The 15,737-nt window shown below is 39.3% G+C and overlaps 1 protein-coding gene across 1 annotated transcript; it reads right to left on the bottom strand.

Moving 5' to 3' along the window:
• Positions 1–455: 455 nt before the first annotated feature.
• Positions 456–8,744, bottom strand: LOC141287973 (septin-8-B-like). Its single transcript, XM_073820096.1, has 9 exons — positions 8,641–8,744; positions 6,540–6,654; positions 6,255–6,450; positions 5,980–6,166; positions 5,205–5,366; positions 3,197–3,293; positions 2,905–3,073; positions 2,663–2,795; positions 456–1,140 (listed from the first exon to the last, which is right to left on the bottom strand). The coding sequence occupies exons 1-9, from the start codon at positions 8,668–8,670 to the stop codon at positions 970–972; spliced, it is 1,260 nt and encodes a 419-aa protein (XP_073676197.1). The 5' UTR covers positions 8,671–8,744; the 3' UTR covers positions 456–969.
• Between the last annotated feature and the right edge of the window lie 6,993 nt (positions 8,745–15,737).

Raw genomic sequence — 15,737 nt, 5'->3', positions numbered from 1 at the left:
ATAAAGTTTTAAATACGGATATTTTTCTCAAACAAACACATCGATTCACTTCAGAAGGATTTTATTATCCCTCTGTAGCCTCTGGAGTACTTTTTATGGTGGATGGAGGCACTTTATTGAACTTCAAAATCTGAACACCCATTCACTGCCATTATAAAGCTTGGAAGAGCCAGAACATTTTTTAAATATAACTCCAATCGTATTTGTCTGAAAAAAGAAAGTCATATACATCTAAGATGGCTTGAGGGTGAGTAAATCATGGGGTAATTTTCATTTTTTGGTGAACTATTCCTTTAATTAAAAATGCAAATCCAGAATAATCAAGCACACATCAGTGGATCACGTCTGAAGTCTCGTCTGAAATGTACTGCATTACAGGCTGAATTGTGTGGTAGGCAGGAGCCTATTTTATAGTTAAGTGTGACAAGCGTAAAATTGCTGCGCAGTTACTGATGGTGATGCTTTCTTGGGTCACCAATTAACTGAAAATCAAATGTTTAATGGACATAAATAAAATCAGCTAGATTAAAACAATAATGTTACCAACCACTGTCAACCAAGAGCACTAAAACATATTTCAAGCAATCAAACACTCATTTTATTCAAAGTGAGGGAAAAAAAAAATAGCAAACACACTTCACCAGGGGGCGTAAACGCATGCTGATCTGGCAGCTGGCAGTACCAGGCAACTAGTGCAATCATCTATCACTTTATCCTTAAACATGCCAAGATTCTGTCTGCCAGTGTGCTCTAATATTACAGCGTTGAAGCTCTTCTATCCCAGCAGCCTTTGCCCTGGCATCAGAGCCCAGAAGAAGCAAAGACGGTCAGCCAACTCAGACAAACAAAAGACCTCAGACGCTTGTGAATGCAGACACAGATCAGTCTCATTCACAGACGGTGACTACCAGAGATGGGAACAGATAGTCTCAGAGGTTGAAATGGGAAGGAAAGGGAGGAGGAGGAGGCTTACGTTTTCTTCTCTTTGTCTTTTTTGCCTTGAAGAGACTGTAGGGTTTCAGCAGCTACTTTCCTCCTGTTGTAGGTGTTCATCTCCTCCTCTAAATCTCTGCGCTTCTCCTCCAGATTCCTCTTCTCTTCCTGATGTGTTCGTTTCAGCATCTCAAATCTCTCATGCAGCTGGGAATATATGAGATTTTATTTTATTTTATTATTTTATTTTAATATTATTATTATTTAACCAAATAACACCCCAGTGTATAGTGCTGAAATACTTGCAACTGAATTGTATTCACTGTTATTGAAAAGTTTGTTTTATTGCATATTTTAGCTTATTTTTAAAAAAGGTGTCAAGATTTTGTTTAGATTTTATTATTTACTAAAATGTGACAAGTATTTTATTATGTATTTTAATTAAATATTTATTATTTAGTAAAAAGTTACTTATTTGTTTTTTTAGATTTAATTTTGTTTTATTATTTGTAAAAAAAGTTATTATTTAATAAAAAGTGACAGTTTTTGAGTTTTTAATTATTTAATGAAAAAATATGTATGCTAGTGTTTCTAGTTTAGATTTTAATACAAATTACAAGTATTTACATTTTATTGTTTAAATGACAAGCATTTAAAGTATTTATTTTATTTGATAAAAAAATATTTTTATATTTAAATTTTAGTATTTACATATTTTATTTTTAATAAAATTTGACAAGTCTAAAGTTTTTAATAAAAAAGTTTGTTTTGTATGTTTTAACAAAAAAATTTTTTTTTAATAAAAATGACAAGTATTTAAATATTTAATTTATTTATAAAATGACAAGCATTTAAAGTTTTTTATTTAATGAAAAAATATGTTTTGTATGTTAGGGTTTTTATTTTAAATTGTATTTAAACTATATATTTTAATAAAATACATTTAAAGTACTTAATTATTTTTAACGTGACAAGCATTTAAAGGTTTTTTTTTTAAGTATGTTTTGTATGTTATTGTTTTAAATGTTTTTTTTTTATTTAAATATATTATTTTTATGAAAATGTGAAAAGTATTTAACATTTTTATTTTATTTAATAAAAAAGTTTGTCTTGTATGTTAGTGTTTTGTTTTAAATTTTTAATAAAAAAAGACGAATATTTAAATTTTATTTTTAATTTAAAAATTACAAGTATTTATTTTTTTAAATAAAACGTGACAAGTATTTAAAGTTTTCATTTTATTTAATAAAAAGGTTTGTATTTGTATGTTAGTGTTTTTATTTTAAATTGTAATAAAAAGTGACAAGTATTTAAATTGTTTTTTTTTTATAAATGACACGTAATAAATGACACGTATTTAAATGTTTTTTTTTAATAAAAATTACAAGTATTTAAATATTTTATTTTTAATAAAACATGACAAACATTTGAAGTTTTCATTTTATTTAATGAAAAAGTATGTTTTCTATGTTAGTGTTTGTATTTTAAATTGTGATAAAAATTACTTATTTAAATGTTACTTTTTCATAAAAAATGACAAGTATTTAAATTTGTATTATATAATGAAATATTACTTTTTTCTATTTATATTATTTTACTCTAAAAACTGTTGTTATAAAGTAGTTTTACATGACCATTTACATTTACAAATATAACATTATGTTGAGTTAATGCCAGATATATTGGTTTGAAATGTTTTCATTTCCAGTCAAAAACCAGTGGTTCTTACCTCTCTCTCCTTCTCTTTTAGCTCTGCTTCTGTCTCCTTCACTTTGTTGACAAACATCTGTCTCATCTGCTCCTCCTTGAGTTGTAACTCGCCAATAAATTCTCTCCTCTTGGCCACATATGTTTCCTGCAGACTGTATGTGACGACAAATGTTTTCTTTCACTCCATGCAATGAGTTTACTGCCTCTTTTATTACATGATCTTCTTGAAAAGAATAGCAGCATGGAAGTGTGTTGCAGTACCTGAAGGGTTCGCTGTCAGGGTCGGTGTCTTTGAAGCCCATCTCCTCCAGTTTGCAGCGGCGGTACAGCTCATAGTGTCTGGCGTGGGTCTGCTCCCTCAGGTCCAACATGTTGACACGAATTAGCATCTCTCTCAGCTTTACAAAGTCACAGTGACTCTCGTTCTCCACTGAGGACAAAGCCCAGACGTCATAACTTCACTAATAATCTGGTGTAGTCCTCATGATGCCTTTTTGTCTATGTTTAAATAAAAGACAATAAATATCTTGTACAAATATCTAGCAATACCTACCCTGCACCACTCCCCACGGGTACTGTCTGGCTCGCACCATTTTGTTCCCAATTTGAACCTCTTCACTGCTTCCAATCACAGCAAAAGGGAGATGTGCCTGCAACACAAGTCACTTAACATTAAAGATGCCTGTATAGAAGCATATAGTGAGTATCAGGGTCAGAAATTAACTTTTATATTAAGGGGCAATATTTGCCCCCTGGAATTTAGACCCAGGGGCATTTTTTACATTTGTGAGATAACTTTTTATAATCACCTTATTTTTATGATTACCATATGATTGTCTTTAATATCAAATACTTAATTTACCCGATTCCTTTATAGGCCTATATTTTTAACTATTTACAGTGGCGTGCAAAAGTATTCACACCCCTTCATGATTTTTACATTTTATGTTGTTGCCTTATGTAAAACTGCTTTAAATGACTTTCCCCCCCCCCCCCCCCCCCCCCCCCATCATTCTACACTCCATACACCACAATGGCAAAGCCATTTTAAGCATTTTTAGCATATTTATTAGACATAAAAAACTAAAATGATTCCTTTGCATAAGTATCGGGGACAGTATAAGCATTCATATTGCTTGTAGATGTTACTAGACTTCGAATGGAGTTAACCTGTGGCAAATTCAATTGAATAGGTATCATTTGGAAAGACAAACATTTTAATAAAAAAGGTCTAACAGCTGAAAATGCATATCAGAGCAAAAACCAAGCCCATAGGTCAAAGGACTGCATGTAGAGCTCAGAAACAAGATTGCATCAATCCACACATCTGGGAAAGAGTTCAGAAAAAAACATTCTGCTGAAGGTTCAGAGAAGCATGTAGTCTCCATTATCCTCAATGGAAGAGGTTTGAAACAACCAGGACTCTTCCTAGAGCTGGCCTCCTGGCCAAAATGAGCAATTGATGGAGAAGGGTTTTGGTTAGAGTGGTGACCAAGAAGCTGATGGTCACTCTAGTTGAGCTCCATGATCATATGTGGAGATAGGAGAAACTTACAGAAGGACAAACATCACTGTAACACTTCACCGATCTGGGCTTTATGGTGGTGTGGAAAGACTCAATCCTCTCCTGAGGGAAGACACATGAAAACAAAAAAGGACCCTCAGACTGTGATTAACCTCAGTTCCAAGCATCATATTTGAAGGAAACCAGGCACTGCTCATCCCCTGTAGAGTACCATCCCAAAAGTAAAGTGTGGTGGTAGCAGCCTCATGCTGTGGGGCTGTTTTTCAGTGGCAAGAACTGAGAGACTCATCAGAGTAGAAGGAAAGCTCAACACAGCAAAATATAGAGCTAGCCTTTGACTCGAAGCACACAGAAAAAGTGGCTTACATCCTGGGTTTAATAATAAACCCAATCAAAAATTTCTGGAGAAACCTGAAAATGTGTGTCTGTCCCCATCTAACCTGACAGAGCTTGAGAGGTGAAGAGGTGAGGAGAAGAATGGTAGATAATTGCCAAATGCTGATGTGCAAAGCTTGTTGCATCATACCCAAAAAGGTGCTTCAACTAAGTACTGGTCAAGGGTATGAATACTTATGCAATGTACTTATCTCAGTTTTTTTATTTTTAATAAATTTACTAAGTTGTGACAATTCCGTTTTTGCTTTGTCATTATGGTGTATGGAGTGCAGATTGATGTGGGAAAAAAGCAATTTAAAGCTGGTTAACATAAGGCAGCAACATAAAACATGAAAACAATGAATGGGTAAGAATGCATTCCTAAGTTCAACAGAAACACATTTGATTGGCTATAAGGCTGAACGGTGCACAAAATAGCACGTAAAAGCAATCTGATCCAGTGTGAGCCAATCTGAATGTAATTTCTCGAAACTGACACGTTTCATTCATTTTCACATTTAATTTTTGGTCATTTTAGTGGCATTTTTGCAACAGGTCCTTGTTAATTTCCGACCCTGGTGTGTATCTGTTCTTATCAATAGCAACATTTTTACAAAACATCTCATATCATGATATATATTTGTACTCAAGCTTCTCTTACATTCATAGAAGAGTTTATTTCAGCCACAGCTTCATCATCTGTTGGGAACTGGTAGATCTGAACACCATTGCTGACCAGTTCACTCATGATCTTGATCTTAAATTTCTGAAGCTCGCTTTTGGATATAGTGTCTGCCTTCGCTATGATAGGAATAATGTTGACCTGGTTGGGATGGAATAATAAAGATATACATTAATTCTTCAATTCTATGTATATAGATTAAAGGAATTGTTCACCCAAAAATGAAAATTCTGTCATCAATTATCTACCCTCATGTTGTTACAAACCCATAAGACCTTCATCTTTGGTACACAAATTAAGATGCTTTTAATGAAATCTGAGAGCTTTCTGACCCTTCATAGACAGCAACACAACTACGACTTTTTGAATTCAACAATTTTGTGGTACTCTCGTGAACATGCATTGAAAAGTGACAGAAGAAAAGAAATTGTTGAATAAAGTTATTTTTGTTTTTCTTTGCATACAAAAAGTCATTTTGCAGATGTCACATGGACGACTGTTTTATCTGTGTCCTTACTACCTTTCTGGACCTTGAACATTTCAGATGCGTTTCTGTCTATGCAGGGTCAGAAAGCTCTTGGATTTCATCAAAAATAACTTAATTTGTCTTCCAGTGATGAATGAAGGTCTTACAGGTTTGGAACGACATGGGGGTGAGTAGTTAATGACAGAATTTTTATTTTTGGGCTAACTATCCCTGTAAGATTTGATGAGGTAGAATATATATATAGCATACACCTTGTGAACACTGTACCTTGCTGTCCAGTTTCTTCATAGTGACTAAGTCCAGAGATTTTAGTGAGTGACCGGTGGGAGCAATAAAATAGAGGCAGATGTGGATGCGTGAATCGTGATAGTTGTAAAGAGAACGTTTAATTTTAAGCTCTTCTTCAAGGAAGTTTTCAAACTGGGCATCAATGTAGTCCACAATAGGTTTATAACTGCAGAAAAACAAATAAAGTTTAAGATTTTGACCTTGGTACTTCATTATCAATGTCAATGAACTGTAACTGAAGTCTCAAGCATTACCTTTCTTCTTTATTAACCTGGTCACCGAAACCCACAGTGTCTACAATGGTTAGTTGCAAATCCACATTGCTTTCCTGCAGGCTGTACGTTCTGGGACGTAAATGCACCCCGTTTTGGAAGTGACTGGCCTCTTCATTCTCAAACGTTGTGTTAAATAGTGTATTCATTAATGTAGATTTGCCTATGCCAGTTTCACCTGTAAAAAAAGTGCACATTCTTACAATCTTTTGCAACAATTGTACTATTTACCTACTAGGTCTGCACTTAAAAGCACTTCCTCCTCACCTACACAGAGAATGTTGAAGCTGAATCCTTGGCTCACTGATTTGCTGACCAGCTGATCAGGAAGACTGTCGAAACCGACATGACCACTAAGAGAGAGAGTCCTCATCTCCTCACTCTGAGAAATTGCAACGTTAGAAAAGTTTGGCATGCCATACCAGGAAAATGTGATATTGTCATGAATAATTGTCAATGAAATCTGAGAGGTTGAAGTCAAATGTTTACATACCTTTACCTTTACCTTTAATTATTTTACCAAAATAAGAGGGATCATACAAAATGCATGTTGTTTTTTATTTAGTACTGACCTGAATAAGATATTTCACATAAAATATGTTTACATATAGTCCATAAGAGAAAATAATAGTTGAATTAATAAAAATGACCCCGTTCAAAAGTTTACATACGCTTGATTCTTAATACTGTGTTGTTACCTGAATGATCCACAGATGTGTTTTTGTTTAGATCAGTGATAGTTGTTCATGAGTTGTTTGTCCTGAACAGTCAGACTGCCTGCTGTTCTTTAGAAAAATCCTTCAGGTCCCACAAATTCTTTGGTTTTTCAAAAAATTTTATAATTTTTTTTGTGTATTTGAACTCTTTCCAACAATGACTATGATGTTGAGATCAATCTTTTCACACTGAGGAGAGAAGGTTCAAACACTCACTGATGCTTCAAAAGGAAAAACATTGCATTAAGAGCCAGGGGTGTAAACTTCTGAACGGAATGAGGATAATTTTTTTTTTTTTTTTTTTGCCTACATATCATATTTTGCCAATCAGAAGCTACAGAAGATACCTTGTTACCCAGAAGACAAAATAAGTTACATTTACCCTGATCTTCAAATTATAAAAGTTTTCTGGAGCATCAGTAAGTGTTTGAACCTTCTCTAGTAGTTGCATATGAGTCCCTCAGTGTGAAAAGAGTTTAAATACACAAAACAATGAAAAAAAATAAAATAAAAAAATAAGAATTTGTGGGACCTGAAGGATTTTTCTAAAGAACAAGTAACAACTCAGCATTAAGAATCAAGTGTATGAAAACTTTTGAACAGGGTAGTTTTTATAAATTCAACTATTCTTTTTTGTGGACTATATGTAAACATCTTTTATGTGAGATATCTTATTCAGGTCAGTACTAAATAAAAAATAACATGCGTTTTGTATTATTCCACTTATTTTAGTCAAATAATTAACATTTTGCAGATTCTGCAAGGTGTATGTAAACTTTTGACTTCAACTGTATATAGCCCACCCTAATGTGGGAGATACTGATCAAAGCGGAGAAGTTGACCCATGTCAGTTTGTAAGTAACTGAGCATATTGGTATGCATGAACCCGGGTTTGAGTCTCGATCACAGAGAAAAGCAGCATGCTGAGGTATTCAGAACTCCTCACTCTGTACAAACACAAGGAAGTGTTTCACACAGCCTTCATCTGTTCCACTGCCCCAGTATTCTTAACACACACACTTGGGCACAAAGGACTCTTTATGCAGCCTGTGTTTCTCAGTAACTGAAGGCTTCCACTGCTTTTCCCTAAGAAACATCCTTCAAGTGTAACAAATTAAAGGCCACTTTAGAATCATAATTAAACAGTATTGAGATGATACTACTGCACCAATGTAAAAACGTTACAGACTTGGGATGCATGTTGACTGAAACATCAACCAGGAGAACCAAAGCTGATCTGCTTACAAGAACTAATCAGCTTGAAATGACTTTGACAGTGGATTTAACCAGAGAAAGACCCCAATGTTAAACTGTAAATATAAACTACAAGCACATGAATCTAGAAAGAGTTTCGTGACATGCATTATGAAGCATTACAATCAGTGATTTACTGCAGAAGTAAATGCTTAAGTTAGACTCAGTATTGTGTTGATTGAAGTAAACTTAAACACACTGCAACCAACAAACTAATTGCACATATTAGCACATAAATACATGCAAATTATGAAATAAGAAAAAGTTTTAATCCACTTTTCCCAACTAATCCAGTCTTAATAACTTTTGCTGCACACATTGCAACTTTATCAAGAATGAATATGCATGTCATACTTAAAATAATACTTTGCAGTAAATATAAGAGGCAAATAACTTACAGGATATATGTGTACATCTGTGGCAGCCATGCAGATAAATGCGATTGCACTAACAGTATGCTTTCATTTATTGCGCTGACGTTCGCGCTCTCTCTCTCTCTCTCTCGCTCTCTCTCTCTCTCTCTCTCTCTCTCTCTCTCTCTCTCTCTCTCTCTCTCTAGTCTAATATGGCCACTTGATGGAAACACCCCCTGGCTGAATTAAAATGCTGTCTGTGTTGCCCACGGTCACTCCTCCTACTGCACTTACAAACGCACTTGTTTCAGAGAAGACTTGTTTATTTGGTTTGAGTGTCTCTCTCAAGTAGTGTCAAATCAAGTAGCCTACGTCTCAGTTCTGGGCAAGATTCTCAATTTACGAAAATAATACTGAAATATTTTTATTCCATTGTTGTTTTTAAAATCTTAAAAAAAAAGTTAAGTTAGTGAAGTAATATGTATTTTATATTTTCTTTGTAAATTATAAAACTTTATGTAAAAAAATGTGTCCCACATTTTAATGTCACTACCGAAACACCGTGTTTTAGTCCATTGGCTGACACTGATTTTAACTACACATTTATGATAAAATTGCCCCTTCCAAAAAAAATCACAAACTAAACATTTGGTGGAGTTTCAGTAGATATCTTTTTTTTTTTGGTGTTATAAAATTGTCAATACCGAAACAGTTCAGTGTATATTCAGATTAATGAACAATGTTGGAGTAACGCATTTCAAGTAACTAGTAAAGTAACGCATTACTTTTTTTTTTTTACAAGTACTTATATACGCCAGTTACTTTTTGTTTCCTTTATACATTTAATCCCGTTTTATTGACCAATGTCTTTGCTGCTGACCTTTATTGATCCAATTCATACTAATAAGCAAAATTTACTTTAGATTAACATTTGTGCTTCATTTTTCTCATTGCTGAAGAGTGTTGAACTTCCTTTTCCTACAGTTCTACTGTAAAAGGGCTTTTACGTTTGCTAAAAATCGAACTTTTAATATTAAAAACAAACAAGCAAGCCCTACCCAGATTTAAAAAGTAATGCAAAAGCAATGTAACACATAATTTCCATAAAAAGTAACGTAATTAGTTACCTTTTTAGGGAGTAACGCAATATTATAATGCATTACTTTTAAAAGTAACTTTCCCCAACACTGCTGATGAATCCTAATAAATAATTAACTTTTCGCCTTTTACAAAAAAAATGTTTCAAAATACAACAAATCTCATGAATCACACTTGAAAATTGTTAAAATTGTAATTTTAAAATAGAAAAAAATATATTTTACAAGGAGGATGTAAGCAAAATTTTAACAGGCCAATAAAACCATTCTTATTAAATTATATATTACTGTGTTTGCAGTGACAAGTTTGGGGAGACGACATAGGCCTATAAATATTACAAAACCTTCTGAAAATATATTATAATTAATTTAATAATTGCTACAAATGTTTACCTTGGATATTATACAGTTTGCATACATACAATTTGTAGAAAAATACACATTTTTTCAAGACGTTTCCAACTCTTACTTTGAACCAGTTCTATATGCCTCAAAATAGTTTAAAAAGTATCATCCACACACAGGTCCTGTATTGTTGTGTAATGTTGTTCCATGTATGTCCAGTATGTGTCGCCCTTTACCCGTTTTATTTATAACCCTTACCTACAATCAGCAACAGAAGACATATTTAGACACTTGGGGGCACAATTATGATATTAATTTCAGACATCTTCAGATAACTTATGTTATATCTTTTCTCAGAGCTAACTTCATTTCCAGAAATGTCTGCGAATACTTCCAAGAAGAAGAGGCGCGGTCGGTTCCCTCAAGTTAACACAGGTGCAGTTCATGTCTGTTCATCACATTAACTATGAACTTGTTCCACTAGCATTCGAAGCCAAATACTTATTTTTTACTAGTATATAATTTTGTAACTTCATTTTTAAGTAGTTTTGATATTTTGGTATTTATTGCAAAGACATACATTTTTAAACGTGAGGTAAACGCCGAAAATTGATGAATAGCACGAGTTGAAGGTGAACCTGCTGAAAAAAACAATAGAAGCCATCACAGAAATTCCAGTGGTTTTCACTACAATTACCATTACGAATATTACAAGCCATCAACTATTAACCATTAAAATGGTTTCTTGTAGGGACATATTCTATTAGGATTTAGTAACAAGCCACCAATCGAAGGTGACAAATTACTAGTAGAGACCCACAGGGACCATTGTCGTTGTAACCAGTCTAGTAAAACGTACTCGGTTACTAACGTAACCTCGGTTCTCTCTAGAGAGGGAACGAGTACTGCGTAAGAAGTATCTTACGCTAGGGGAAAATCCTTTTCTGCGAGATATTGAAGCCAAAAATTATCCTTAATTTTGAAATAATGTAAAGCGCGTTGCAGCAGCATACAGACATAGGCGAAACAGCTTGCGCGCCTATTGGCTGCTCTGCGGCAACTGCAGCAGCCTATTAGAGCGAGGCCTGACGCGACGCCAGATCCAATGGGGGCATTTCGCGCCCTTTGCGTCGCTTCGCGCCCTTTTCGTAGCTTCCCGCCTAAAAGGGCGTGGTCTAGACCTATAAATATCGCTCATAGGCAGCTATTATCTGGTTTTTCATCATCAAAGCAACCAGAGCGTGCGCATGCACGGCAAGATACGCAGTACTCGTTCCCTCTCTAGAGAGAACCGAGGTTACGTTAGTAACCGAGTACGTTCTCTTACTAGAGGGAACGAGTACTGCGTAAGAAGTATCTTACGCTAGGGGACCCAGTGTAAAACGCCGTGCATGCTGAGATCTGACACCAAAGACCCAAGGGCGAAAGCCCGGGGTTCATACAGTTCATAATCACCTATAGAACTCACAGGGAGTCCGGGGAAGAGGGAGGGGCAACGCCGCACTCTTCCACATAGTGCAGCGTCACTCAGACGCTAAGTAAACGTACATACAGGGCGGGGTTACGGCCTGAGCTGACGTAAGAATAAGGGTCTTCACACAGTTTGCTCAGACACATCTTGTGCTATCACTTTCACTGTCGACCCTAGAGCTGTGCTCAGTAGACGCAGCATTCCGAGCTGATAACATCAGGTCAGACAACACTGAACATCTAGACTGACAGCAATCTGGCCTGTAAGGCGGGAACCTCCAGGTTGTAAAACCTTATAAATGTAGACGGAGAGGCCCAGCCCGCCGCCTTACAAATATCTTGCAAGGCAATCCCACTCGACCACGCCCACGACGAGGCCACGCCCCTCGTGGAATGTGCTCTGACACCTAGCGGGCACTGCATGCCCTTGGAAGCATATGCCAACGCAATAGCATGAACTATCCATCTGGATAAGCTCTGTTTCGACGCGGCCAGTCCCTTGGGACGCCCGTAAAACGAAACAAAAAGCTGCTCTGTCTGTCTAAAAGCAGACGAGCGAGACACGTAAGCTCGTAATGCCCTGACTAGGCATAGGAGGCTCGCGTCCGTTTCCTCATCATTGACCGGTAGGGCTGACAGCGCGATGACCTGTGCCCTAAACGGTGTGTTGAGTGATTTTGGAACGTAACCGTGTTTGTGTTTGAGTATGACTTTAGAGTCATTAGGTCCAAATTCCATGCACGTCGCGCTCACAGAGAGTGCGTGCAAATCCCCTATGCGCTTCACTGAAGCGAGAGCCAGCAGAAACACGGTCTTAAGAGACAGGTATTTCAAATCAATAGTCTGCAGAGGCTCGAATGGTCCACCTTTCATGGCCTCTAGTACCACAGAAAGGTCCCATACGGGGACTGTGGGAGGTCTGGGGGGATTTAGTCTTTTAGCTCCCTTCAGGAAGCGAATAACTAAATCGTTCCTTCCTATTGACTGACCTAGCGTTGTGCTCGAGAACGCTGTTATGGCCGCCACATAGACTTTGAGCGTGGACGGGGTTCTGCCCTTGTCCAGCAGCTCTTGTAGAAAGGAAAGCACCTCCATCACACCACAGTTAGTGGGTGACGAGCCGCGAGCTGCGCACCAGCCCGAAAACACTGACCATTTTGAGGAATAGAGCCGTCTCGTAGACGGGGCTCTAGCCTGCGTGATCGTGTTTAATAGTCCTTTAGGGAGTTCATCATATATTCGCTGGTGGCCCAGACATGAAGGGACCACAGCTCTGGGTGAGGATGCCAAATCGAGCCGCTGGCCTGAGAGAGAAGGACTCTCCTCACTGGTATCGGCCACGGGACAGTGCTCGTCAGCTGCATCAGCGCTGGGAACCAGGGCTGGTTTTCCCAAAACGGCGTTATCAGCAGTATTGAACATCCTTTTTCGCTGACCCTCTCTATCACCTGAGGTAGGAGAGAGACGGGGGGAAAAGCATAGAGATGACGGCGGGGCCATTCGTGGGCCAGCGCGTCTCTGCTTTTTGAGTAAAATTCCAGACAGTGAGCGTTGTTCGGAGACGCAAACAGGTCTACTTCCGCTCTGCCGAATTTCTTCCACAGTAGTTGTACTGTCTGTGGGTGTAGAGACCATTCGCCTGCTGGAACATTGTTCCTGGACAGTCTGTCTGGCCCTATGTTTAGAAGCCCCGGCACATGCGCTGCTTTCAGCGAGCGCAGGTTGCGCTGAGCCCATACCAGGAGGCGTTCTGCAAGTCTGTATAGGTTTTTGGACCTGAGACCGCCCTGGCGATTTATATAGGAAACCACTGACATGTTGTCCGAGCGGACTAATACATGGTTTCCTTTTATTTGGGGACAGAAGCGCATCAGCGCGTTCTGTACTGCCAACATTTCGAGGCAGTTGATATGCAGGAGCTTTTCCCGTTCTGACCACTGGCCAAAAGACGGTCTGCCCTCGAGCAGAGCCCCCCATCCCGAGGTGGACGCGTCCGTAGACACCACTTTTATTCTCGAGGAAGTCCCCAGGCTTACACCTAACTGGTACCAGTCGATTGCTCTCCACGGATTCAGGGCTGTGACACATTACTGATTGACCGTGATACGAAGCCGACCGGGCGCCCACGCTTGACGCGGGACGCGCGCTTTCAGCCAGAACTGCAGTGGGCGCATACATAGCAGACCCAGCTGCAGAACTGATGACGCTGAGGCCATGAGACCCAGCATTTTCTGAAATTTTTTGAGCGGGACAGACGCGCCGCAGCGGAACGAGCCCGCTGTGCGCTGAATGTCTGCTGCGCGCTGTGGTGACAGCCGCGCTATCATTGACAGCGAGTCCAATTCTGTGCCCAGGAAGGAAGTTTTCTGACTGGGGGACAGTGAGCTCTTCGCCCAATTGACTCTGAGACCCAAATTCTCGAGGTGATCGAGTAACATGGTCGTATGCTGTACAAGCACTGAGCGAGACTGCGCTAGAATCAGCCAATCGTCCAAATAGTTCAGTATGCGCACGCCTTTCAGTCTGAGAGGAACGAGCGCTGAGTCCATGCACTTCGTAATGTACGGGGTGCCTGGGACAAACCGAACGGCAGGACTGTGTACTGATATGCCTGGCCCTCGAAGGCGAGTCTCAAAAATCGCCTGTGACGTGACGCTATCTGTATTTGAAAATACGCGTCTTTCAGATCCACTGACACGAACCAGTCTCCTTGGCGAACTTGCGCGAGGATTTTTCTGGTCGTGAGCATCCTGAACCGACGCTTCACCAACGCTTTGTTCAGTTGCCTTAGATCTAATATGGGTCTGTGACCCCCGTCTTTTTTCGGTACCAGGAAATATCTGCTGTACAGCCCCCCTTCGCTTTGAGCTTGAGAAAGGGGCTCTATGACCCCTTTGCTCAATAGTTTCGCCACTTCGGCTCGAAGCAGGTGTGCTGCTTCTGTCTGCATTGTGGTCTCGACGCGCGCTGTATAGCGGCGCGGGCGTCGGTGAAACTGTAGCGAATAGCCTCCTTTTATAATGTCCAGCACCCATTTCGAGACCCCTGGAAGCTTTTCCAATGCGTTTGCATGAATAGCTAGAGGCTGAATACGAAGCGCGCTCCGTTCTTTCATTAACGGAGTGGTTTCGGTATGCTGTGGCACCAGAGACGTGCTCGTGACATTCGGGGCGTGGGGCACGCTGATAGCGGGAACTATTATGTCTGTGTGTGTGTATGTGGTTGTGTGGCAACAGGCACATTTAACACACTGCAAACACCGTTCGCCTGCATACACGTTAGTTTCGTTTGTACAGAAACCTTTTGACGTGCATAATGTGATGTCTGTGGGCACTGTTAAGTGGACACGTTTACCACATGTGAAGCGCAATCGATCTGAGCCGATTTTATGTTCGCAGGGTCTGTATGACAGGTTGTGCTTGTGTGTAGAAATGAGCACTGGAGGAGTGGGCATTTTTGACTACACGTGAAACACCATCGGCCGTGGCCGGGACTCCAGAAAATACACTCTATTGGGGGTTTATCTGGGTAGCCGTGAGAACAACCTTTGTGTGCAGGCAAGCGGGCGACAGAACCGGCTTGTTGGCTGCAGCAAACACTGGAACAGTCACATTTAACACACTCCAAACATCGTTCGCTTTCATGGAGCGAATGCACGCTGATTTCATGCAAAACGTGCTCGTGATATTTGAGGCATGGGGCACGCTGATAGCGGGAACTATTATGTCTGTGTGTGGATGTGGCTGTGGGGCAGCGGGCACATTTAACACACTCCAAACAACGTTCGCCTGCGTAGAGCGAATGCACTTTTGGTTTCGTTTTCACAGAAACCGTTTGACGTGCATAATGTGGTGTCTGTGGCCACTGTGAAGCGGGCATATTTACCACGTGTGAAGCGCAATCGATCTGAGTCGATTTTATGTGCGCTGTGCTTGTGTGTAGAGATGAGCACTGCTAGTGGGCATTCTTACACGTGAAACACCATCGGCCGTGGCCGGTTGTGAAGCGCAATCGATCTGTGTCGATTTTATGTGCGCTGTGCTTGTGTGTAGAGATGAGCACTGCAGTGGGCATTCTTACACGTGAAACACCATCGGCCGTGGCCGGTTGTGAAGCGCAATCGATCTGTGTCGATTTTAAGTGCGCTGTGCTTGTGTGTAGAGATGAGCACTGCAGTGGGCATTCTTACACGTGAAACACCATCGGCCGTGGCCGGTTGTGAAGCGCAAT

This window comes from Garra rufa, chromosome 16 (genome assembly GCF_049309525.1).
Source record: "Garra rufa chromosome 16, GarRuf1.0, whole genome shotgun sequence".
NCBI lineage: Eukaryota > Metazoa > Chordata > Actinopteri > Cypriniformes > Cyprinidae > Garra > Garra rufa.
Note: the sequence above shows the minus strand (reverse complement) of the source record. Positions and strands in the feature narration are given on the sequence as shown.

Coding starts and splice junctions, on each gene's coding strand:
- LOC141287973 (XM_073820096.1), bottom strand. CDS start 8,670: ATGGCTGCCACAGATGTACACATATATCCT. Junction 6,167..6,254: donor CAGGTTAATAAAGAAGAAAG/GTAATGCTTGAG, acceptor GTTTTTCTGCAG/TTATAAACCTATTGTGGACT. Junction 3,294..5,204: donor AAATAAACTCTTCTATGAAT/GTAAGAGAAGCT, acceptor CTTGTGTTGCAG/GCACATCTCCCTTTTGCTGT.